The sequence below is a fragment of the Leuciscus leuciscus genome (genome assembly GCF_965113295.1).
Source record: "Leuciscus leuciscus genome assembly, chromosome: 21".
Lineage (NCBI taxonomy): Eukaryota > Metazoa > Chordata > Actinopteri > Cypriniformes > Leuciscidae > Leuciscus > Leuciscus leuciscus.
The window spans coordinates 14001881-14029222 of NC_138745.1; the positions used below are offsets into that span (position 1 = coordinate 14001881).

Here is a 27342-nt window from a genome sequence, read left to right on the forward strand (position 1 = left end):
CATTATGCTAGCTTGATTAGCATGATGCTAGCATGATGCTAGCTTGATTAGCATGTTGCTAGCATGATACTAGCATGATTAGTATGTTGCTAGCATGTTTTTAGCAAAGATGCTGTTGCCAGGTGGTGGTTGCTAGGGTTTTCTGGGTGGTTGCTATGGTGTTGCTAGGCAGTTGCTAAGGTGTTCTGGGTGGTTGCTAGGCAGTTGCTAGGGTATTCTTGGTGGTTGCTAGGTGGTTGCTAGGCAGTTGCTATGGTATTCTGGGTGGATGCTAGGGCGTTGCTAGGCAGTTGCTAGGGGGTTCTGGGTGGTTGCTAGGCGTTCTGGGTGGTTACTAGGCAGTTGCTAGGTGTTCTGGGTGGTTGCTAGGCAGTTGCTAGGGTGTTCTGGGTGGTTGCTAGAGTTTTTTTGGTGGTTAATAGAGCATTTCTAGACGTTGCTAGGGTGTTCAGGGTGGTTGCTAAGGTATTTTTGGTAGTTGCTATGGTGTTACTAGGTGGTTGGTAGTTGTCAAATATGGTTACTATGGAGTTTTTATAGAGTTCTTAAAATCTTTAATAACGAGTTCCTTCAGTACGGCACTCGGCCTGCGGCCTCGTGCCTATGGCCGAATAGGCACAAGCATGGAGCAATATTGCAAGGCTACGAGTGTGATATTGCTTTAAAAAATGTAAAAAAAATGTTTTTATATTATTTATTGGTTTAGGGTGGTTGCTAGGGAGCTCAGAGTGGTTGCTAGGGTGCTGTAACTGGTTGCTAGGGTGTGGCTATGAAGATTTTAGGCCATTACTTATTGGCTGCTTGATAATATAAATCCTCTGAGGGAGAGAGAGAGGGAGAGAAACGCAGGGGTGTCAGGCCCTTTGGAGTGGTGTGTGTGAAAACGGCAGTTGGGATTCAAATGTTTTTAGAACTCCCCATGTTAAGTCAATGGGACTTTTTTGGCCGCTTTTTCGTTCGCTGTGCGAACATCGTACACCCGATCGCTTAGAAAAGATATAGCACACCTCTCCTCAATGAGCCGCTCGATTTGACACCTCACTCAGGGGTCTGTGACAAACGGTGCGGGGCGCATTACGCGCCAAACTTTTGGCAGAATAATAATAATAAAAAAAATAAGAAGAATAATAAGTATGAGTGACAATAACACTAGTGTTGCTTTGAAAAAGCACCACTAATAATAAGTATGAGTGACAATAACACTAGTGTTGCTTTGAAAAAGCACCACTAATAAGTATGAGTGACAATAACACTAGTGTTGCTTTGAAAAAGCACCACTAATAAGTTTAAGTACAATATCAGTAAGTTGGCTTTCTCAAGCCAACTTAATAATATTGTACTGTATATTACATGTTTTAGATTTAAAATGGCTAACTTCAACTTCACCTGATTTCAATCTGATCTTGACAGTTTGAGCAGTAAATTTGAGCAAGGACTGCATTATGAATGTTTCACAATAGAGTGTGTGCAGAATTATTAGGCATGTTGATTTTCTGATCATATATTTTTTCCAGGTCCATTTGACCAATTCCAAACCTCATTAATCTTAATAACAACTACTATTTATTTTGTATTTAATCATTTATAAGTGATATATAATTGTTCATGAAGGCTGGAAATGGAAATGCCTAATATTCAGGTGTGCAGAATTATTAGGCACGTTTTCTTTTACAGATAAAATAAGCCAAAAAAGAGATTTAACTCGGACTGAAAAGTCAGAAATTATTAAATGCCCATGAGAAGGATGCAGAAAGATGAGAAGTGCCCATGAGAAGGATGCAATACTAATGCAATACTATAAATTGCAGTTAAGGCATGAACATTGGACAGTGAAATGCTCATTGGGTCAGCAGGGTCAGACAAAAACAGGTGGAGAAGAAAAGACACGTTAATACGCAAAAGAATTAAGAATTAAGGTGAAGAATTAAGTGTGGAATCATCAGGAACCAATTAGTCTCCAGGGCCACCATTTTTCAGAACTGCAACCTACCTGGAGTCTCCAGAAGTGCAAGGTGTCAGGATCTCAAAGACTTAGGTTAGGTAAAGAATCCTAAAAAAATGACCCCCACTTAATAAGAATCACAAGCTGAAGTGTAGTAATATATATATATTTTTTATAGGCTTTATAGACAGACAGATTGAGAATGACTCTTGAAGGACCAGCACCACATCCTCTTGTACCACTGTTTGAAGAATTCATCTTCCAGAATCTGGCAGTAAGTTTTGGGGGTTCATTTTTAGTCCATCTCTGCAAAACGGACTTCAGGGTAGGAGATGGACTAAAATGAACTCCCAAAACTTACTGCCAGATTCTGGAAGATGAATTATTCAAACAGTGTGATGCTGGCCCTTTAGGAGTCACTCCCAATCGGTCTATCTTTTTGGCTCATTTTATCTGTAAAAGAAAACGTGCCTAATAATTCTGCACACCTGAATCAAGCGGCAACATTCTAATCTGAAAAATGAAGCCTACCCGGAAGTGCGAAAAACTGCAATACTTCGAAAATCCGCTAGGGGCAGGTCCCAAAAGGGAGCAAATGTCCATACACCCCCATGTTAAAATGTCCGTTTTCACAGCATAAATTCATGTTTTTACAGGTTGGTCCCATGGACTTTTATTGTATTTTTCGATAGGTTCCGAGTGCCTGACAACTGTGAGGGGGGTGAATTTTTTTCTAACTCGTTAGTTTAGATCGTATTTAGATATAAAATGAATGACAAATAAGGGCGCGATTGACAGCTTGATTGACAGCTGACAACGAGCATAGGCTGCGCCGAGTGGAATTCCTGAAATTTGACGTCTCGGCCATGATCTGACACAACACATCATACCTGTAAGTTATCCTTTCTGAACATTTGTATTGAAATATGGCGCCGCCCATACCCCCCATAAACGGCCTCAAAACCGTTCTTCAGAAGTCTATGGGTGACGTCACAGACGCTTTGTCCATATTTTTTACAGTCTATGACCTGAATATAAGGCGTTTTTCATTTCCAGCCTTCACAAACAATTATATCTCACTTATAAATGATTAAATACAAAATAAATAGTAGTTAAGATTAATGTGGTTTGGAATTGGTAAAATGTGCCTGTAAAAAAATATATGATCAGAAAATCAACTTGCCTAATAATTCTGCACGCACTGTACAAGCTTTGCAAAGAGGCTGTAAAGGAGGACAACAGCAGTTGTGCTGTAGTTGTGTCCCTCTCACATACTAAATGCTTGCATTGCCCTAGGGAACAGGGATTCCCCCATTATAATAAAAAAAGAATGATATGACTCCATTGTAAATATTCTAATTCATATGTACTGAAGTTCTTCTGTGTCCATCAGCTGGCTGTAGTTTCGTCCCTCGGCCAGCTCTTTTGCCACAGCTTCACGCTGACCCTCAATGCTCTCCAGTTCCTGGATCAAAGATTCCTCTTCTTGTTTCAACTGCTGCAGTGCATTCAGTAGACTGGCCTCCTCCTCTTTTGGTAGCTGAGACAGCAACTCTAAACAGCTCCTGACAATTCAAAGCCAATTGAGTGACCCACTGGAGTCAATGATGTCAATCATGTATTGACTAAAAAGGTTTAATGACAAAAATAATGATACAAACCCTAGCACAAGAAAATTAACACATCCCACTCACAGAAAAAAAAAAAGAAAAACAGTTGTTTGTTACTTGACATGTTTTGAGCGAGAGTGATACTAACTTGTAATTTTGGCACTCATTCTCAGTGATGTTGAGTTGTGTGTCGAGATGGTCCAGGAGTGTGTCAGTGCATTCCTCACACAGTGGGTGATCAATATCTGTCTGACCAGACATGATGTCAAACAGATCGCTTGTCACCTACAGGAAAAACAAACATACAGAAAGAAGGATATATTCTGATACATCCATCTACTTCACCCAACCTATACTGCTTGAACAGGGTTCTACCCTAGAGTTCCAAAAATACCTTTATGCCGAAAAGGTTCCACAAATTATACCCCTAGCACAAGTTTCATTCCTGTATAAAATAAACTCAATGTTTTTGCATGTTTAATAGCTTTATTAGAAATGTATCTCTTTAAGCCATACGTTTTATCTATTTATTAATGAATGCTTTATTAGTCTGCTATTTATTTAAGACATTAACAAGCATGAAAGTTCTTCAGCTGTCATGTCAAAAGACGCCATACAGCTCTTACACTGATGAGTAACAGGCTCATATGTCATTTAATGATTCTATGTTTCTATTAAACAGATACATGAAATAATCACCATAAACACCAAACAACTTGAACGTGTAACTATGCTACGCTGATAATTTTGCAGAGACACAAATTGTGCCGCATTTCAGGGACATGCTTTTTGCACAAGTGATTACAGAGCTTGGATACACCGCATTTTAAACTCCAACTGTTATGGACATTAGTTTGAGATTAACAGCTGGGAAAACAAGGGTCTCGTCAGACAAACCTTGTCTTTGATGACTTACATGTTTATTTGAAGAAGCAAAAAAAAGAAAGGTGGTTTACTGTATTGTCCAGGTCTTGATTTAGTTCTAAAATCTATGAATAAAATACTGCTGTGGATTGATCAATAATGCTGGCAAAAGTACATGTTATAGTCCAATTTACTTTTCTTTGTACTATGGATTATATTGAACCTACAACCTGATTTGCATAAAATTTGGGACATTTTGTAAAATGCAATAAAATCAAGAAATTCAAAGAGTACAAAGAATAGATTTCCAAAGTTTCTACTTACCAAATTAAATGTATTTTCTAAATATAAACACGGCAGGAAACCTCTGTTGAATGTTCATTACCTTCGAGCCCTCAGATGGTATTGCATGAGAAACCGTCGTGCTACTGTGTTAAATATAGCCAACAAGGGCTTGGGAGTACTTTGGAAAAATATTGTCACTTAACACAGTCTGCCACTGCATCAAGAAATGCAACTTGAATCTCTGTTATGCAAGGAGAAATCTATAAATCAATTCTATGCAGAGATGCTGCTGAGTTCTCTGGGCCTGAATTACCGAGCATACTCTCCATCTGCTGTTAGTCGACCTCACCAGCAGGTGGTGCAAAAGCGTGTGTTGTTGACGAAGACCAGCAACAGTTAGAACAAGCCATTCATTCATAAAAGTAATTTACAGCAATTTAAGTGTATTTGTGATTATTATGATGGCTGTTTATGTTAAATTCAGTGTCTTCACGGTTACTTTTCCTGTGTAACCTACATTCATCTTTCTCTACCGTGAACAAGATTATAATGTTATTCCCCCGATGCGGATGTACAGATCCAATGTTACATTTGAGGTTGACATTTCTCTTGGTTGTTTAGTTTGTGCTGCATGCAGTAGGCTACTAGGGTTTCCCTCAATACTTCAGGACATAAAAACGCTTAACGTAGCTTAATGGACTAATACAGTGATATAAAAGACCAAACTCGCAGGCAAGCAGATGGACTCAGAATATGAACTTAACACGCAAATTTGAATGCTGAGCGTTTCCCAGTGATATATTGGCATAAAGTTGGCTTGACATTGGACAGACCATCTCTAAAGTTACATACGACATTGGTAAACACATTTCTAACTTCAATGGTGAAATGTGGCCAGGGCCAGTGTTACACACCTACTCTTTTACGATAAGTGCCATGGGATGGCACCTCGGTTTTACGTCTCATCCGAAGGACTGATGAGACGTAAGGGTACCAGCACAACAACCCATAGTGCCATCTTCTGGACAATAATACAATAAAAGGAAACAATATATTCCCCATAACTTAATCCAATTCCTCATTTCAATATGATTGTCACTCCTGAAACTTTGCAGTGTGTACTTGGCAGCATGAAAAATAACACTTAAAATTATAAATGGGTTATATCAGAAAGCAACCAAAAAGCACTTCCTTTATCATCAATGAAGCTAATATCTCTTCAGTTCAGCAAGCTTACTGAATGAAAACTCCAATTATAATAAAAAACCTGTCTAAACTGCACAATAAATCTTTTATTTTCATCGTCTTTATACTTTGTTGGTTATAACAAAATGATTTGAGAGCATGCAGAGCTCACGCTGAACAAACTGTGTCGTCTTGAGCTTCAAACAGAAGTGTTTGAAATCAGCACTTATCAGTGCGTAATGGATTCGCCCAGTACTCTATTCATGGATTTCATCCGGTCCCTTTCCACAGGTGTATTATCAAGCACAATGCAGTCTGCATTCATAATCTAGGTGCTTGATTTTATACACCTGTGGAAAGGGACCTGATGAAACCCATGAATACTATACCGGTACAGCATAAAGACTGGTACTGTTATGTTTTTAAAATTTAAATATCAAATTGGTACTGAAGTACCAGTACTTTTGAAAACCTTAATGCATCCACTCTCTCAATGACACCAAAGTCAAGAATAAGCTGAAGTTCTTCACTGACAGCCTTTCGAACAGATCTGAGTTTCTGACCAGGTGTAACATTAGGAGAGATTTTTACTTTATCCAGGAAACCTTTTGTATATCACAGCTTAGCAACAGGCAGAGAAGCAGAAAGGCCCATTACAGGTGCTGACAATCGAGCAGATTCCGAAAGAATGGAAGAAGAAAATGCAATCCATTAATCAAATCCATTCCAAGAGCAGTGCCAAACTCAAAAATGTATGGGCCCTGAGGGGAGTGGATTCTGGAATCCACTGCTGCTTCAATGTATATCTAATGAGTGATTATAATCAAGGTATTAATCAATATTTGTCAGTCTAAATATCAAATGAGTGAATGACTTCTCTAAGCGTATGAGATTTTACTTAATTATAAGAGTTACCAGTGTGATTACTGAAATGTTCTTTTCATGTATTCTCTAATGTCTGTATTAAATATCTGAAGGTGACTGAGGGTCTGGCCCATGCCAGGAATGCAGTAACACAGTGCTTGCTCATTTAGCCCGGCTTCCAGAAATGAAATATGGACTCGTTTTGTTTGAGAAAGGTCTTCAACATGTTAAAACATATCTGTTCTTCTAGCTCACCATGACGACTATAGGTCACAAGGGCCATTGGAACCAACAGTTTAAGTGACCATTTTTTAGTTAAAGCATTTACTTTACGGTTCTATATTACACTAAGAGAAAGAACATGTTATCTGGATATTTTGGGAAAAGTCTCCCGTTTATCGTTAGAGCCTGACCAAATCCAACCTTGAAGAAGCTGTGTCTGTGTGGGTGTTAGTATTATTGGTTACAGGTTAAGGAACAAGTGACATTATTGGAGATTGACTGACTTATTTTCTTCGACATGCTGGCACCTGGACACACAGTCTTGTGACCTCGGAGGGACACTCGTACCTAACTCAGGGTCACGGTGGAAGCCGTACAGACTATGGAGATGTGCTACTACCTATCAGTCCATGTGTGGAAATGTACAATGTTTATCTATTTCTTAGCCAATCAGAATCTGTCAACCTGAAGCAATGACGTAGCTTAGACCTTGGTGAAGAATATAATTGCTGTGATCTTTGTAACTGTAACTGGGGGGAGGGGTTAGTTACTGTTTAGTTAACAGTTTAACTAAACTGTTAGTTTGCAGTTTAAACTTCAAACTATCTTCAGTAAAAAAATCTCTTTAATTTACTGCACTTCTAACTCCTGGTCTTTATTAATTATATCTGTTCCTTGGATCTTTAACTGTAAATTCCCTAACAGCCCCTATCATACACCCGGCGCAATGCAGCGCCAGGCAAGTGTTTTTTTTTGTTAACAGTTATCATTTTCACGTTCTTTGCCACGTTGTTTAAATAGCAAATGCATTTGTGCGCCCATGGGCGTACAGGTCTGAAAACAAGGTGTGTTCAGGCGTATTGTTGGTGCGTTGCTATTTTGAGGCAACGGAAATAGGCGGTGCCATTGACAAACTGAAGCCTGGCCTAAAGTCAATGGTGCAATTTAATTTTTGTTATTTAAAGAGCGCGTTAGTAACATGAGTCTATAGGCAGGTTCACAAAGCACGTACACTTTGTCCCGTAGATCCCATGTGTCCTCGCGCACGAGCAGATCCCTTTCCTCACTAGAGAAGTGTTCAGTTTTTCCGCTTGCAAATTCCACTATGTAAATAGCGAATCCGTCATGGCGTGAGCGCAACTGGCTTTTAAAGGGAATGGGAGATGAGACTCTGATTGGTTTATTGCACGTTACGCTTAAAACACAAAACACATACTCATTAAGAAAATAGGGACAACCCTTCTAGACCATGCGCCGGGCGAGCCGACAATTTTTCCCGTCGTTAAACTAGCAAAAGTGGACTTGGACTCGCCCTAAGTGCGCTTTCGCCGTGCACTTTAGACCATGCGCTTAGATCGTTAACATCATCCTTGGTGACAGAAAAAGGTAAGCAACAAAGTACTGGTATTGGGTCCTGGAACCAGTCCCCCTTTTCAATCTATATATTTTGAGTAAAAATAATAATAAAAAACACGCCATGCATAGGCTTTTTGAAATACAGAAACTGTATATTTACTCAAAATATATAGATTGAAAAGGGGGACTGTGTACAGGGGGCCCTGAGGCCAGGAAAGCCTAAAGGATCTTCCCTAAGGGTCCTGGCCCTGGAACAAGATTTGTTACCCACATACTCCAATCAGACTTAACTATGATATGATAACAGAATTGGATGAAAAATTCATTCTCATGCCTCCTACAAGCGATTTAAAGAGTATGTATCCTGTGGTGCACGTTGCTTGTTTAAGGGTCAAGACATTGACAAAAAGCTAAATAAAGTCTTTATGGATTATGAATGTAATCAAGGCAAAAATAATTACAGCTTGTAAGGGGTCAGTGGCGTTTATAGACCTAAGCGCATCATACAGCACAGACACTTTGACATATGAAATGTTCACTGATTGACAAATTTTGAATGTTTTAATTTTTTTATTTGTATTTTTGTGTTTATTAAAGGTAGGGTAGGTAGGATTTTTCTAAAAAACTTTTTTTCAAATTTGTTTAAACTGTCTTTATATACCAATACATAATTCAAATGTAAGTGCTCTGAAAAAGAGAGTTTAAAAATCGAGTGACTGTTGACCTTTTAATCTGCAATAAACACAGCTCATTATTTCCATCCGGGACGAAACAATTGATTGGTTTGGGCGACTGTCACTCTCTCTCGCAACTATGGCTACCACCCCTGTTGCTACCACCCCTGTTGCTACAAGATCTGCCCATATGCGCGCACCCGTTTGATTTGAGGAGTGCAAGAGAGGTGCGGAACCTACGAAAGAGTAAAATTATGGCAGAGAAAGAGCATTCAAAATTCAAAGCACCTGCATATGCAGTCAGCGAAGGCAAACAAGGCACTCTTGAACGACCTCCTCTGCTTTGCCCTCGACCCCGGACCTGTCCTCGAACCGACGATGCGTAATTGTCTCCGGAGTGTAGTCCTCATCAGAGTCAACAATGTTTTCATCATGGAAACTCTTACATGCAAAACACTGTATATGTTATGACTCTTACACGAAATTCACCTTCATCACAGTGTAACTGATGGTAATGGAAAAACGTGTATCAATGCAACCTGTTTTTAGCTTTGCCTTATAAATATAGCTCGTTACCTATAAATATAGCTCGTTACAGAATCAAACAAAATATATTTTAAACTTTACCAGTATCGATATGCTAGCTTGATAGTGAGTACTAAAAGCCATCTTATTTGTTTATATTTATAGTGCTAAAGTTAGGTATTTTATAGTCTCAGCCTCAGACGTCACGCCCACGGACCGTTGGCTGAACGTCTGATGCATATGGCACACTTTTCTGGAAACACTTCAGGAGTTTCGAAGTGGCGATCTGATTGGTTGAATTCTACAGGATGTCCGGGAGACGTGTGTGTCGCATTCTTTATCGGCCCGCCTGGAAACAAATGCCGTGATGCCAAAACCCCTTGTGGAAGAAGAAAGCCGTTGTGTTTACAACTGAGACAATAGCGCTTGCCAGGATCAATTAAACGCTGGATTTTCAAAAAGTATGTGAAGTTCGCGGCTCCATTGTTGCAGTAAACTTCCACAACGTTCATGAATGAATAATTTATTAGATGCACACCGGTCTGTTATTGTAGGGACATCGACATTATATTGCCACGCCCCTAAACATGACGCGGAACAAAACGAACTGTGATTGGTTGGGTTACATGTCAGTCAAACGTCCTCTTGGGCGGTCCTTGGCCAAGAAAAGCTCAGATAGAGTCCAGACCTTCTGCCGTCAGTCTGAAGGTCTGGCTACGCGAGACTAGGTATTTTATTACATGTGATTCTGACATGATGTCACTGCATGCACTGCGCTCCTTCCTCTCCACTCGTCTCAGGTAAATAAATGCGTCTTCCAGCTGAGCCTGAGCGTTTGGCGTCGCGCGTTCATGCGTTTTGGGGGCGTGGCTTTGGAAGGAGCTCAGAAGGGAGGGGGTGGAGTGAATGGAAATAATTAGCTGTGTTTACAACAGTCGTGAGAGGTCTACAGACACTCGATTTTTATACTCTCTTTTTCAGAGTACTTACATTTTAATTATGTATTGGTATATAAAGACAGTTTAAACAAATTTGGAATGTTTTTTTTTTTTTGAAAAATCCTACCTACCCTGCCTTTAATTCTATACAGATCTGTATAGTAGCTAAATATGCAGTCAGGTCAAAGTGGCTGGTATAGTGGTCTTTTGGCATGTTCAAGTGGTCTTGTTTGGTATCGCACCTTGACTTGTAATTTGTATAAAAAAGCTCTAATTAAGCATAATTTTTTCCCCTCAGTTTCTGCTGTTGCACTGTATACATTATGATTTATGTAAATTCAAGCCTTTCAAATCACATACATGCATACATACACTCATGAACAAAATCTTAAGACCGGGGGAAGCATTGCAAGTTTTACGCATTTCGCGCTGGTGGATCATAACAGGGTTGTAAGTACTGCTTCAGAATGCCAAAAGAAGAAACAGAAGCAAGAGACAAAAAATTGAGAGTAGGCAGTTTATTGAAAACTGCATTTAAACTCAAACAGGCTGTTCATCAGCTGATCAAAAGTTTAAGACCATAGCCATAAAAAGGTAAAATCTGCACAAAAATATGGCTTTCATGTCATTGTTCTTCAGGCAGTCACACTGTCATGATCTCCTGATGGCAAAGGCAAAAAGGCTTTCTCTCTTTAAACGTGGCAGGATTGTTGAGCTGCACAAGCAAGGCCTCTCGCAACGCGCCATCGCTGCCAAGGTTGGACGCAGTAAGACGCAGTTTTCATTTCTTAAAAGATCCTGAGAGTTATGGGACAAAAAAGTCAAGTGGTAGACTCAAAAAAATTTCACCTGCACTGAGCCGCAGGATCCGACGGGTTATCCGTGAAGACACAGGTCGATCCTCGACCCAAATTAAGGCCCTTACTGATGCTGACTGCAACCCAATAACCATAAGACGTCATCTGCGAGAGAAGGGCTTCAAGAACAAAAAACGTCTTCAAAGGCCACGTCTCCTCCCACGCCACAAACTTGCCCGTTTGGAATTTGCAAGGGAGCACCAAACATGGGACATTGAAAGGTGGAAGGAAGTTTTATTCTCTGACGAGAAAAAAATTAACCTGACGGTCCTGATGGCTTCCAACGTTACTGGCATGACAAGGAGATCCCACTGAAGATGTTTTCTACGCGGCACAGTGTAGGAGGTTCCATCATGATCTGGGGTGCTTTTTCCTTCAATGGGAAAATGGAGCTTCAGGTTGTGCAGGGGCGTCAAACGGCGGCTGGCTATGTGGATCTGTTGCATCCCTCTTGACTGAGGGCCCCCGTCTGTGCGGTAATGACTGGGTCTTTCAACAGGACAACGCTGCAATTCACAACGCCGCCTGACGAAAGACTTCTTCCAGGAGAATAACGTCGGTCTTTTGGACCCTCCTGCGTGTTCCCCTGATCTAAATCCCATTGAGAACATTTGGGGATGGATGGCAAGGGAAGTTTACAAAAACGGACGACCGTGGATGCCCTTCGTGAAGCCATCTTCACCACATGGAGCAACGTTCCCAGCAGCCTCCAGGAAACAGTCGCATCAAGCATGCCGAAACGAGTGTTTGAAGTGATCAACAAGAATGGTGGGGTTACTCACTACTGAGTCCTTTTTTGACACTTTTAGTTCTGTTGTGGGTTTATTTTTGGGCTATGTCTTAAACTTTTGATCAGCTGATGAACAGCCTGTTTGAGTTTAAATGCAGTTTTCAATAAACTGCCTACTCTAAATTTTTTGTCTCTTGCTCCTGTTTCTTCTTTTGGCATTCTGAAGCAGTACTTACAACCCTGTTATGATCCACCAGCGCGAAATGCGTAAAACTTGCAATGCTTCCCCCGGTCTTAAGATTTTGTTCAGGAGTGTATATACATGCATATATATATATATATATATATATATATATATATATATATATTAGGGCTGTCAAAGTTAACGCGTTCATAACGCGTTAACGCAAAATCATATTAACGGCACAAATTTTTTTAACGCGCGATTAACGCAGCGCGTATTTTCTGTTTGACCCGTGGCCCAACCTCTAGTTGGAGAAATGGAGATACACAGTGTTGCCAACTTAGCGACATTGCAGACACCTTTAGCGATTTTTTCCCTTCAACAAAGCGCCCAAACCTTATTTAGTTTCTGAGAATCTACCGGTACCGCTCTCTCAGCGCGCACCTCTCTCTCTCTCTCTCTCTCTCTCTCTCTCTCTCTCTCTCTCTCTCTCTCTCTCTCTCTCTCTCTCTCTCTCTCTCTCTCTCTCTCTCTCTCTCTCTCTCTCGGAGGAGCAGCGCTTTAATTCAGTAAAGCACAGATATTATGTTGCTTCACTAATTTTACAAGTATAGCCGAAATCAGAGCACAGATATTGTCTTTATCTTATGTGAATTTGATTTCACCAGACGACGGCTCGATTATCAGAATTGTTGTGCAGATTAACTTAACATCTTGGAAGGGAGAGCTGGTTATCTTAATGGGTCGCGTTTCAGTCACCATTTCAAATTCATTCCGTTGTTTGACAACAGAAACAGTAAAATATACCAATGAAAACAGTTTTATTGAGAATTTAGCTTCATCAAAATGGGCACAGAGAGAGACAAACTACAATGTAATAATAAATAATAAATGTACATTTAGCATTTTCAGAAGAGCTGCCCTGTCATGCAAAATCTAAACATGTTTGTGTTAGTAAATTGCTCAGTGCAAAGAAAGAGAAGTAATGGTAACCTGGCATTTTTTTTTTTTTTCTACATGTGTCTAATAGACATGAACAAGTTCTTTGAAAAACATCTATGACCTTTGAAACATATGTCTCGTCTTCATGCTCTATATTGACTATGGTTTCAATAATAAACATACATTTGCATAAAGCATCTATATTTATCCATGCCCAGGTTGATTAGAGTATTACAAACTTGAAAAGTATTAATTTAAGGTACATTTAGAACAAATAAAAAAAAGTGTGATTAAATGCGATTAATCGCGAGTTAACTCATGACAATCATGCGATTAATCGCGATTAAAAAATGTAATCGATTGACAGCCCTATATATATATATATATATATATATATATATATATATATATATATATATATATATATATATATATATATATATATATATGTATGTGTGTATATACACACCTAAAGGATTATTAGGAACACCATACTAATACTGTGTTTGACCCCCCTTTCGCCTTCAGAACTGCCTTAATTCTACGTGGCATTGATTCAACAAGGTGCTGAAAGCATTCTTTAGAAATGTTGGCCCATATTGATAGGATAGCATCTTGCAGTTGATGGAGATTTGTGGGATGCACATCCAGGGCACGAAGCTCCCGTTCCACCACATCACAAAGATGCTCTATTGGGTTGAGATCTGGTGACTGTGGGGGCCATTTTAGTACAGTGAACTCATTGTCATGTTCAAGAAACCAATTTGAAATGATTCGAGCTTTGTGACATGGAGCATTATCCTGCTGGAAGTAGCCATCAGAGGATGGGTACATGGTGGTCATAAAGGGATGGACATGGTCAGAAACAATGCTCAGGTAGGCCGTGGCATTTAAACGATGCCCAATTGGCACTAAGGGGCCTAAAGTGTGCCAAGAAAGTGTGCCCCCACACCATTACACCACCACCACCAGCCTGTACAGTGGTAACAAGGCATGATGGATCCATGTTCTCATTCTGTTTACGCCAAATTCTGACTCTACCATCTGAATGTCTCAACAGAAATCGAGACTCATCAGACCAGGCAACATTTTTCCAGTCTTCAACTATCCAATTTTGGTGAGCTCGTGCAAATTGTAGCCTCTTTTTCCTATTTGTAGTGGAGATGAGTGGTACCCGGTGGGGTCTTCTGCTGTTGTAGCCCATCCGCCTCAAGGTTGTGCGTGTTGTGGCTTCACAAATGCTTTGCTGCATACCTCGGTTGTAACGAGTGGTTATTTCAGTCAAAGTTGCTCTTCTATCAGCTTGAATCAGTCGGCCCATTCTCCTCTGACCTCTAGCATCAACAAGGCATTTTCGCCCACAGGACTGCCGCATACTGGATGTTTTTCCCTTTTCACACCATTCTTTGTAAACCCTAGAAATGGTTGTGAAAATCCCAGTAACTGAGTAGATTGTGAAATACTCAGACCGGCCCGTCTGGCACCAACAACCATGCCACGCTCAAAATTGCTTAAATCACCTTTCTTTCCCATTCTGACATTCAGTTTGGAGTTCAGGAGATTGTTTTGACCAGGACCACACCCCTAAATGCATTGAAGCAACTGCCATGTGATTGGTTGATTAGATAATTGCATTAATGAGAAATTGAACAGGTGTTCCTAATAATCCTTTAGGTGAGTGTATATATATACACACACATACATACATATACATATATATATATATATATATATATATATATATATATATATATATATTAGGGATGGGGCCGATCCGATCCAGTATCGGTATCGGGACCGATACCAGCGTAATTCACGTATCGGATTTTCCCGATCCAACCTGCGGAGATATCCGATATCCTTGAGTCATGTCTGCGCTTTAACGTTGTCTGCTGAAATGACTCCAAAAGTGATTCCCGCCGGCTAGTCTGCTAGCTGGCTGCAAACTGCGGAATGGATTTCCTGAACGGAGGCGCGGCTCAATGAGACAGAGTTATGAGACACGCCACCGCTCAGGAAATCCATTCCGCAGTTTGCGGCCGCTGTGTGGAAATTCTTCACACTGGAAACACCGCAGAGCAAGACAGCAAAATGCAATGTTTGCAAAGCCGTAATTCAGAGCTCGTTGAAGCTCCCTCGCGTCGTACAACACAACGAATGCAATCAAACATTTAAAAAAGCACCACGTTACTGTGCGTTCACACCAAACGCGAATAGCGCGTCAAATTCGCGTCTGCCGCGTCTAGTTGGACGCTTGAATATTTTGAATCCATTCGCGCGCCCAGAGCGAAATTGACGCTCGTAAAAAGCAAAAGTTTGAAGCGAAATTGACGCGCGTCTGAGGCGAAATCCGCTTGTCTGTTTGCACATGGCTGATGTTGATCGAGCATTCATCGAGAGAGTTACAGCATCGGAGCGAGGGTCACCCTTTAGATAGTGTGTGTGTGTGTGTGTGTAAGATGTTTACACTTGCACTTTTCTTATATTTCAAGACTCAAGTATTTGACATTTTGGGAATGTAATAAATATTGACATGACCTACAGTTGCATATTTGTTTTCAGAATGGGATTTTTCCTGTTAACAGGATTTACTGTTTTTCTGACTTCCTTTTCTGACCTTATACTTACCATACATGCATAAATATGTAGGCCTACATATCATACTTGCCTGTTGAGAGGAGTTTATTTCAGCATCATATAAAATAAACAATAATGATAATAATAATATTAAAGCAAACACAGCTCTGGTATCGGAATAGTATCGGTATCGGCCGATATCCAAATTCAGGTATCGGGATCGGATCGGAAGTGAAAAAATGTGGATCGGTGCATCCCTAATATATATATATATATATATATATATATATATATATATATATATATATATATATATATATACACGTATGCATGTATGTATTTTTTTTTTTATATGCAACTGTAGCAACTTCTCAGTCTATTTGAGCTTCTCTTAAACTGTTCTACTTCAGGAAATTTGATACTAAGATTATGTTTGTAACCTTCAGGGTTTAAGAGCTGTATTCTCTTTCATTTTGGGTATGTAATTTCGGTTTGTGGGGGTGCTGGTTAAGGGTTTAAACCATAATTCCGGGGACACACTTAACAACTAGCTGAAAGGTTTTAAGACTGAACTGAACACACTTACAGACTGTTTCCAATGACTGGAGCAGATTTTAAACACAGACTGAATGCAACTGTCTCTGACTCGTTTGGGTATGATCAGTCATAAGTATCAAATTACATTCATAATCTGCCTTACTTTCGCTTATAGCGAAGAGCAGCTGAGGCTGATGGAGGAACAGGAGGCGGCTGCTGCGGATTCTGCAGCCGTGGCAAAAGACCTGCCTGTCTTTTAAGTGTGTCCCTGGTTTAAGAGGTTAAATAATAAAAAATAAAAAAAACGTCATACTGGAGTCAAAAAATAAACTGAATTATGCATGTCATCCTTCAACAGCTTTTTGTTCCAATCATTGATTCATAATGTCAACTGCAATCTAATTTTTATAGATCAGTAAAATCAACTCAAACTAATAAATCATCTGCTTTATTGCACCATTTTTGTGACTGCCAAGAACATAAATGTAAATATGAAATTGTGTAGAATAGTGCAATTTTGTATGCGAGTCCATACTTTCAGCCTGCGACTCAAGTTCTCCATAGTCCCTCCATCTGAAGCTTCTCCAATAAGAGTGAAACTATTTGTGCTTTCAGTAGACATCATCCTAAAGAACACAAACAGCTCATTAATACACCACCATACATTTGTAATATTTACTTTCAACAACATGTTTATGTTACAGTTGTTCTATGCATATAGCACAGAATAAGCAGGGGAAAATATATAAAACCAGATCTAGTGCTATACAATTGTGGATTAACTGAGAATCACAATTCTCTTACGATTCTAAGGAAACATTAATTTCAGTGATTTACAGAACTGTAATATACTATCAAAGGGACACTTCCACCATTTGCATTAAGCTTTGTATCGTTAGAAACCCAGTCATATTTTTGAATGGTCGTGCATTATTCCCTCATTTTCCCCTGAGACAGGAGAAATACGGATTTCAGTGTTGCGGTTCCTTGCTTATAATGATGAAAAAATCGTAATTTTGCATCATTCTAAGCAGGAAGTCCCATATCTTTGTAGAGGGGTTGAGACTACAAACACTCATTCCTCATTTTTCCAGGGGTGGAACTCACGCTACAGACCTATTACAGATCAGTGGGTGGGACTTCACTTGTAGAAACTAAAAGCAATATCCACCATCTTGTTTGGAAGCTAAGCTAACAGGCGCTGTGGAGCCAGATGTGAAGTTACGACAATGGCGGAAGGTACTCAATATGATATGGAAGAAGAGGATTGAGAGTCTGATGCTCGAATCAGATGTTCAGCTGTATTGTGGCCATCTTTACGAGCCACAATATTGCGAAGAGCAGCTGATTATGTCTGCGGCTTCTGCAGCCGAGGCAAAAGACCTGCCTGTCGTGGACGCGGACTGAACATCCCGGTACCATGCAATAATTAACCATTCCGAAAGAAATACAAACGAGGAGTAATTCACTAATGAGAGGGTTCCTACACATTTTCCATTTCAAAATTCCATACTTTTCCAGACTCAAATTTCCAAACCTCTCTGTAGATTTCCAAACCATATTTAAAGTGCCCCTATTATGCTTTTTCGAATATTCCCTTTCTTGCAATGTGTAATGCAGCTTTCTGCAAAGTTATGAAGACGAAAGAGCACGCGATAAATAAAGTTGTTGTTTCTCAAAAGAAAGAATCGACTCTGAACCGCCTAAACAAGTCGTCAGGAATTTGAATCTTACTTTCGTGACGGCTACACGTTACTGGGTAACACAATTGCCTAATGCCCACCTATGTGTTTTATGTTATCCGCCCGCAAACAACTTGACCCGCCCTAAAACACTGTAGCAGGTTCGTGTTGTGTATGTCGAGAAGATGTTGTTTTCTGCTCTACAAAAGCAAATTCTCTTTGTAAAACCTTTCAAAGGATGAAGATGTGAAGAGTCTGGTTAAAATTACCACAGCAGTATAACCTTTTGACGAATGGTCTAAATGAGGTTTACACTTCTTTACAGTGTGTATTCGCTGAGGACTGAGGAAGCCTCCGGAGCTGAAGTTCAGTTATGGTAATGGGTGTTTAGCTTCCGACAGGCGCTGTAAGCGGTCAACCAATCACAACAGACTGGGCAGTCTGGCCAATCAGAGCAGAGCAGGCAGCGGAAAGGAGGGATTTAAAGAGACTGAATCATCGGACGATTTGTTTGAGAATCATTGAAAAATGTGGTGATGTACAATGTATATTTTGAGAAAATGAAAGCGTTTGTTGTAGGAGACCTCCAAAGCAAAATTTGTATTTTCACACCCCAAAAAATGGTTTTAAGACAGTTATTTATATCCTTTGCTGTAGTGTCAGTAGGAAATATCAGTTTACACTTCCAAACTTATATTTTTGCCATTGTAATAATCCAGTGAGATTTTTATATGCATAAGGAGTCTGACAACAGCCAATGCTCCACACGGAGATCTGATCTCACCATCATCGAGTCCATCTGGGATTACATGAAGAAACAGAAAAAAATACTAAATCCAGAAGAACTGTGGCAACGTCTCCCAAGACGCTTGAAGAAACCTTCCTACAAAGCTATACCTGAAAATGTGCAAGTGTACCTGGACAACAGCGGTTTTAAACGCAAAGGGTGGTCACACCAAATATTGATTTGATTCAGTTAATAGAAGCTACTTAATAAATAAAATCTATTTATGACATTATTTTGGAAAGCATCCTCACTTTACAGCATTTTTATACAAGTGCCTAAAACGTCTCACAGTAGCTTTGCAGGAAGGTTTCTTTAAGCATCTTGGAGACATTGCTGCAGTTCTTCTGGATTTAGTCTGTCTCAGTTTTTTTTCTTCTGTTTCTTCATGTAATCACAGACAGAATCAATGATGGTGAGATCAGATCATACCGGCTCTTGTCACTCCTTGTGCATACAAAAATCTCACTGGATTATTACAATTAATGGCAAAATGAATGTTTGGAAATGTAAGCTGACACACTACAGCAAAATATAAATAACTGGCTTAAAACAATTTTTTAGGGGGTGAAAATACTAAAGTGCCTAAGACTTTTGCACAGTAGTGTATATAAACAGACTCTTGCATGCACACAAGAAACTTTTTCGTGCCCTCGAGAAACTATTCACATGCGCACAGGAATTTTTTGCATGCTTACAATTACACATTAAAATGTCTAGTTTTATATCCTATAACCTATGTCCTTTTTGCATCCTTGCCAGCTTACTATGAAGAAAAAGAGAGCAAATATGCACACGAATTAATAGAAATCTAGGTCCATTTGCTCAAAATTTGGCTTTCCTTTACCTCTAATATCAAGGCCTAATGTCCAATTTAATGGATCCTCTGTGGCGGAGGAGAAACCAAGACATGAAATGGGCTGATGGCACAATATGGCTGTGTGCACTGTCATATTTGCCAAGTTCAAGGGTCTATCAAAAGACCGGTACTTAAAAAAAAAAAAAATAAAAAATGTGGCTTTCATTAGGGCAGTACATTATATTTCAAGGCCTTAGGTCTGGTTTAACACATACTCTATGGCGGCCAAGAAACCACACCATGAAATGGGCTGATGGTGCAATAGGTGGCTCAGCGTGCATTGTCTATGCTACGTTTAATGGTTTCGCACACGAAAGTCTGCGTATTTTTTATTTTTGCAAAGATCCTTTTAGTGGCTCTGTAATACGGTGCTAAGAATATCACGAGAAGAAACCCAAAACACTTATAACCTGCATTTTTGCATAATGAAAAAGTGCACGTTGAATTCAGTCGTGTTTGACAATCACTAAACAGCTGCCATGAAAGCACACTTCTATGATACATTTATGTTAATTAAATTCTTAATTTTTTACAATAGAAAACTAAATAGGGGCAATAGTCTGGAAATGCTAATATTTTTCCATACTCTGCTTTATTTTTTCCATACTTTTCCAGACCTGGAAATTACTCAAATCAAATTCCATACCTGTAATGAGTTCGCCAACTAACTAGAAATTTTGTGTGAAATGAATTTCAAGCTCTGGTGGTAGCTAGCCTTGTAGACGGAAAAGTGATTTCTCTGATAGGCGGATACCTCATAGCCAGTGTTCTGGATTAGTGGGAGTGGCTTGCGGAGCTGTGCAATGTGGTGCATTGTGGGAGTTGTAGTCTTCCATACAAGTGCCCTAAAGTTACTTTATGTCTTTCCTCGGTCAAGAAGGCACCAAATTAGAAATTTATGTTACATTTTGACTACATATATGACCCACTTTCAATAAAGATTAATGCTCCCACGGGTGAAATGCTCCTTTAAATAAAATAACATGCATGATATGTGGATGTCAGTTAAAATGACCTAAAACTAAAAACAAACTATATAAAAATAACTATAAACGGCAAAGTGCCAAACAAACAAACAAACACACACAAATAAATATTCACCACATATGTAATGACTGAGTTGTAGGTCTGTGATTTATTGGTTGCCGTGTTTGACCCCCTCCCTGCTTCCCACCCTCTTCCTTCCCACCTTTCCACAGTCTTAAGGCCATGATACACCAAGACGACGATCAGCTGTCGGCCATAGTCGAGCATCGGTGAGCACCTTTCAAGCAAGTTTTTACACTGTGCTCCACACGTCGGTGGCAGTTCACCTGATTCAGCATGTTGAGTCAGTGCACAAAAATAAAAGTAAAGGTGATGAAAGTAAGCAATGAAGTCTAGACAAAATAGACAGAAGGCTGTTCGAATTTTAGGACATCTTACCTGAGCATATGCAAATATTTTCATAATGAGCCAACTGGAATGAAGAAAGTGATCAATATGAATGATATTGAAAATGTTAAGCAAGAGCTGCTTTGTTTACGGTTTGTATATCTGCAGTCCTAGTTTTGGTTTCTCTTTTTGAATGATGAATATAGACTTTTGATAGCTTCTGATATAGACAGTTATTTTCAGAATTGCACATGCTAGTTGGGAGTCAGCTGTAGTTTTGAGTTGTGTTCAAGTGTAGCTTTTTGTCAGCTTTAGACGCCGCTAGTTCTTTAATGTAGGCTTGGTGTGTCATGGACATTTCTGGAGTCATAAAAATATGAGGTGTAATTGACTGATGCTAAATATTACATAAGTGTAATGCTTGAATGCTCTTAAACAATACTTCGTTCTTGTAAGGACAGACAAAGACACTGATAAGCTCATTAAGTAGCAAACTACCAGGAACAAACAGGGTTTGGAGTGATCAATAATCAATATCTAACATGATCAAGAAGATTTGTATTGGAATTATTGGAATTAATAAAAGTAATTTCACAGTTTTAAACATGAGACAAATTAAATAAGCATGGCTTTAAGTTTTTCAGGTGGGTCTAACAGTAGTATTCGGGTAAGAAATACTGCAGAAATTCATTGTAAAAATTAAATAAAGATTAATGCTTAAAGTTGCAAAAGTTATTCAGACAATAGCAATGAGTGATTTTATTTGTCTTTTGTCCTTTTGATTAACATGACAGACAACAGCAGGTATATTAGTCTGACTCTGCTGTCACTTTAAGAGCTTATGCACAGATCCAATATACTGTTACATAACATGTTATCTTTCTCAAATTTTTAAAGGTGCTCTAAGTGATGTCACGCGTTTTTTAGGCCAAAACATTTTTTGTCACATACAGCAAACATCTCCTCACTATCCGCTAGCTGCCTGTCCCCTGAACACACTGTAAAAAAACGCGGTCTCTGTAGACACCACAGGCTCAACAAACGGCAACAAAAACAAACTGGGCTCACCCGCACCACGAAACACCATAAACAGTGCTCCAGCCAATAACTGGCGAGAAGTATTTGAGGGTGGGGTTTGGGGGTTAGTGCGCGTACACATGAAGGAGGAGAAGAGAAGCATGAAGAGGGAAGTTTGAATTATGGCCGACACACGACCAAAGAGACGACGTTCCGATGAACAAATTGCAAAGACGAGGGACAAGGATAAGCAAAGTCCCGAATTTACATAGGAAAAACCCTCGAAAGGTGGCGAGAACTCCGCCGGCAAAAGGGCTTCCAATCCGACATTCAGTTGCTCTGTTTTTGCAGAACAGGTAAATCCATTTTTCTTTCTAAATTGACGTTCATGTTCGCCAAACCAACACAAGGATGTGTTGCAACATAATACAACATATATGTTTCTAGCAGCTAGCGATCAATCTCTATTGTAAATGGTCAAGCAAATTCACAGTAGGGCGACAATTTGTGTGAATGATTGTTTTCACCCATTGTTTGTTATGGAATATGGATTTGAATGTTCATTTATAGGCTATTGACAACTTTGACTAAATTTGTTTACGCCGCCGCCGTTGTTTATGCTCACTGGGAAACGCGAAGCTAACGTTATCTTGCTATTATTTCGTCCTTGTATGGGAGTTATAGTTATAACCTCAGGTGGCGAAACGATTTTAAGACAATGTTTCTCTTTTTCTGCATTCTGTTCTGCAATATATAAAAGCATTTATCTAACTTGGCGACATTACACATTGAATGAAGTATCAGTAAAACTTAACTTAGTTTTTAGTGACTACTTTGACTTTCCTTTATGCCGGAAGGGAGGGGAGGAGGGAGGAGACGGGATGAGGAGGAGGGAGGGTCTAGCTAGCCTTCGTTTTGTTTGACAACAATTCGAATGTCAACACTCCCATCATCACTTAGAGCACCTTTAAGGTCCAAAACTTTACCTGAATACTCACCCAAAAGGGCATTGACATTTTGCGTGAATTTGTCCATTTAAGCACAATAAGCCACAAAACAAAATTGGTATTCGCGACTCACAAGCTGTTTGAGAGGATGTGCGTGCCACTTATATATCGATCAGTGGTGCACGTGGTAATTCTGCTGCTGCTCCCGATGGCCAGTCCGTGCCTAGTCTGGAGTACCGTTTAGTTGCTGCTTTGTGCGCATTACATGATGGATCGGCAACAGGGGGGTCACACATTGCACAAAATTTCAAGAAGAATCGCTGACAACTCCGTCTGGTTTACAAACTAGGTTTCCAAACCAAACACATGAGAATTGATACAGAAATTAACTTAAAATTACATGCGAGACAAGACGGACTGCATTTATTTCTGTTAAAAATTATAGCCCACAAGAAGCTTGCAATCCAAGTTGTCTGTGATTTGCAGCGGGAAAAAAAAATAAACAAAAAAAACAACGAATACGAGGAAAAGAACGGTTGCTTGCTTGCTAATGTTCCGTTGCATCTAAAACTTTCCCCCCTGAACTTTTCCTTGCCCTGTATCTTGCTCTCGTTGGGTAAAGGTTGTCGCCAATGTAATTTTAATACAAAACACACTGCACGACTGTGTCCCAATTCAAAGGCTGCATCCTTCAAAGGACTTGGACTTCAAAGGCCACACCTTCGAAGGCTGAGAAAGTCGGACTGAGCATTGTTAAATGGGATGGTCTAGCTACGGAGGACTGTTCTTGTCACCTAGCATCTGTGACAGCAGTCATTGATGAGTGACTAACGTTTGTACTGGACTTTTTTGAAAGTTATATTAAACTGTCTGAAAGTAAACTGTTTTACTTTCAGGTTCACAAACTGTCTAAATATGTTCACCATGGTCCATTTCCATAAATAATAAAGAGTATAAACATATCTTACTAAGATGCAATTATATAGTCAACATTTGAACCACTAAAATATATATATATATATTTTTTTTTAAGTAAGTTGAAACCCAATACTTGCGTTTAAAAGTGTAATTCCGCAATTTCTCTCAAAAATCCTGTCGTCAGTGGCGCGCAATGAATTCAGGGGTAGGCAAGGCCGCAAAGGTTCCATCTGTTGTATCCTTCATTTCACGGGAAACGAAGGACGCATTTGGTGGTGGCATTTGAAGGAGCCTTCGAATTGGCACAGCCTTCGTCGCGCCGCTGTGACGCAATCTGCCTTCAAATGCACCCTTTGAACAAACATGATAAATATCTCACGGCAGGGCTCGAGACTGCAAGCAAAATGGGCATATGCGACCATTTTTTGAGAATGTGCAAGTAAAATTTTTGAGTGGTCGCATTTGTGCGAGTGCATAGTCACGCACTCAAACGGTGTATTAAATATGACTGTTAAACAGAGATCGAAAACTAATGAAAATGGAGAATGAGAGCACTGTGTGATCAGGCACTGCCGTTCTCAGCGCCACCTGACAAAAAAATAGAAGTCCCGCTTCTAACACATCGGCAAATCAGAAAAACTTTACGGCCGATGCCGTAAAATGTACAATTGTACAGCTGACAGTAAAAATATTATCAAACATTAAAGGGGTGGTTGAGTGTGATTTCACTTTTCTAACTTTAGTTAGTGTGTAATGTTGCTGTTTGAGCATAAACAACATCTGCAAAGTTACAACGCTCAAAGTTCAAAGCAAAGGGAGATATTTGCTTTTAAAGAAAAGGACAAAAAAAACGGCTGGTTGGGACTACACGACATTCCTCTCGGGTTAGTGACATCACTAACCCTAGAATTTACATAAACCCCGCCCCCGGGAACACGCAGTCCATGTTGAGAAGAGGAAAAATTGTTGTATAGGAGTACATTTGTGAGTCAGCTCAAACTTTAGCATCCATCTTTTCACATGCAATAGAAAGACACTCTGTGTGCATCTCACAACAGTTCATATATGAGCAATTTATTTATCATGACAGAATATGCTAATTGAAGATAGTTAACTCCACATCAGCAACATAAATTCATCAACTAACCATTCAGAGACGTCCTGTTGCATTCTACATGTCACTTCTTCTTGAGTCTCTCCATCCTTATCTGACTCCGTTTAACATTAAAGGCAGAACAGTTTCTGTCATTTTAGTGTGTCTGCGTGAGGTAATAGCAGCTGCCAGAGCCATAGAGAGAAAGAGTTGCGACACTCCCATAGAGTATAGCTTTTACCGCTTTTACCGCCTACTTCCGGGATATGAAGATCGGATTAGTTCCAAACACTGTCATTTGGGCATTGGACACCATTCACTTACATTGCTGCGCTTCGAGTTGTTCCAGAGGTAAGTTGCTGAAAAATCGACCTCTTTTGAATTGTCAACTGTCTATATCGTATCAGAAGCCCTTTGCGATGCTTATACTGGTCTTCATTTGTACATGCACAGCGTAATTATTTATATTTTATGTTGGTTGTTTCAACCAATTTTCAAGCACTGCCTGCTAGCTAACGCGACTTCGTCAGCTGTGACAGTAAGAGTTCGGTAATGAATCGCTACCACCTTTATAGCAACTTTTATTTAATTACATTTTTTGGGATATACTAACTTTTAATCATGTTTTGTTGTCTTGAGTGAAGCGGCTTGTGAGAACAATGCTGGACCTCTAGGATTGTTATGGCCATCACCAGTCCTGTCTGTTTCATGGATCACCTGCCCCTGGTTTTTGTTTTTCTTGTTCACACACACTCACACAAGCACACATTTTTGTTGTCTGCCATTGTTTAATACAAAATATTTTATTTGAAAACCTTAATTTGTCTTCAAGTGTTTTGTTAGTTAATTGCTTAAGTTACTTGCTACCCTTACTCTTAGCCTACTCTGTACACTAACCCAGAGCCATAGAGAAAAATCTTCACTCACCTATATACCCAAACATAAAAGCGTAAATTCGTTTTTAATCTGTTATAGTTTTGATAATATGTGTATGGCTTAATCTTAAAATTATATTCTTAGTCTTAACATGATCATGTTTCACGTTGTGGTCCCGGGGGATGGCCACTTTCATCAGAAGATCTGAAGAAGTGAGCTAGCTTCTAAGCGAATTCTGAACGGACCGCCACGGCAGACCTCTTGCGTGATCACGAAGGTAGGCTAATGGCTGAATCGGAATTTATAAGCAAAATCACGGGAATCAATAGCCTAATACAGCCCAGTTGTGCTAAAATAAATACCATGAGACGTCCATCATCAGATGAATGATATGGAAAAGTTAAGTTAGAGCCGCTAAAGCCAGTGCTACTACCCATGCGAACATGAACACTAAGCTTTTCCCTCCAAAAATATAGCCTAAAACTTATCTCCAAATGCAAAACTGACATTAACAAAATGCAATAATGCTATAACAGCTGAAAAAGTACTTGGGTGTGTGTTTTATTTTATATTTACCGTTCAATAATGCAATCGCTGCTGTCTGTCCCATAGAAGAACATGACAGCCAGCGTATGTTTTGGAACTATTGGGGCTTACATGAACCACGTGAGTGTCGCAACTCTTACTCTCTATGGCTCTGGCAGCTGCTAACAGACACGAGCTCTTGAAACCCCGCCCTCTGCAGCAGCTCATTTGCATTTAAAGGGCCAGGCACAAAACGGTGCGTTTTTGCAAACCCTCAAAAAGTGACAACTTTAACTTGCTATATAAAAATATCTCTGGGGTATTTTGCGCTACAACTTCACACACACACTCTGGGGACATCATAGATACAGTGAGGAAAATAAGTAATTGAACACCCTGCTATTTTGCAAGTTCTCCCACTTGGAAATCATGGAGGGGTCTGAAATTGTCATCGTAGGTGCATGTCCACTGTGAGAGACATAATTTAAATAAAAAAATCCAGAAATCACAATATATGATTTTTTAACTATTTATTTGTATGATACAGCTGCAAATAAGTATTTGAACACCTGTCTATCAGCTAGAATTCTGACCCTCAAAGACCTGTTAGTCTGCCTTTAAAATGTCCACCTCCACTCCATTTATTATCCTAAATTAGATGCACCTGTTTGAGGTCGTTAGCTGCATAAAGACACCTGTCCACCCCATACAATCAGTAAGAATCCAACTACTAACATGGCCAAGACCAAAGAGATGTCCAAAGACACTAGAGACAAAATTGTACACCTCCACAAGGCTGGAAAGGGCTACGGGGAAATTGCCAAGCAGCTTGGTGAAAAAAGGTCCACTGTTGGAGCAATCATTAGAAAATGGAAGAAGCTAAACATGACTGTCAATCTCCCTCGGACTGGGGCTCCATGCAAGATCTCACCTCGTGGGGTCTCAATGATCCTAAGAAAGGTGAGAAATCAGCCC

General features: G+C 39.7%; 1 protein-coding gene across 5 annotated transcripts in view; it reads right to left on the reverse strand.

Annotated features, from left to right (window-relative positions):
• The window catches only part of becn1 (beclin 1, autophagy related), a 212659-nt gene that overhangs the window by 42668 nt on the left and 142649 nt on the right, over window positions 1-27342 (reverse strand). For 4 of the 5 annotated variants that reach the window (XM_082152809.1, XM_082152806.1, XM_082152810.1 and 1 more), the window contains 3 exons: window positions 16828-16918; window positions 3701-3837; window positions 3313-3507 (listed from right to left, as the gene is read on the reverse strand). In XM_082152809.1, the coding sequence (XP_082008935.1) occupies window positions 3313-3507; window positions 3701-3837; window positions 16828-16918 (423 nt within the window). The remainder of the gene's footprint in view (window positions 1-3312; window positions 3508-3700; window positions 3838-16827; window positions 16919-27342) is intronic. The other variant, XM_082152808.1, reaches the window with a different exon arrangement.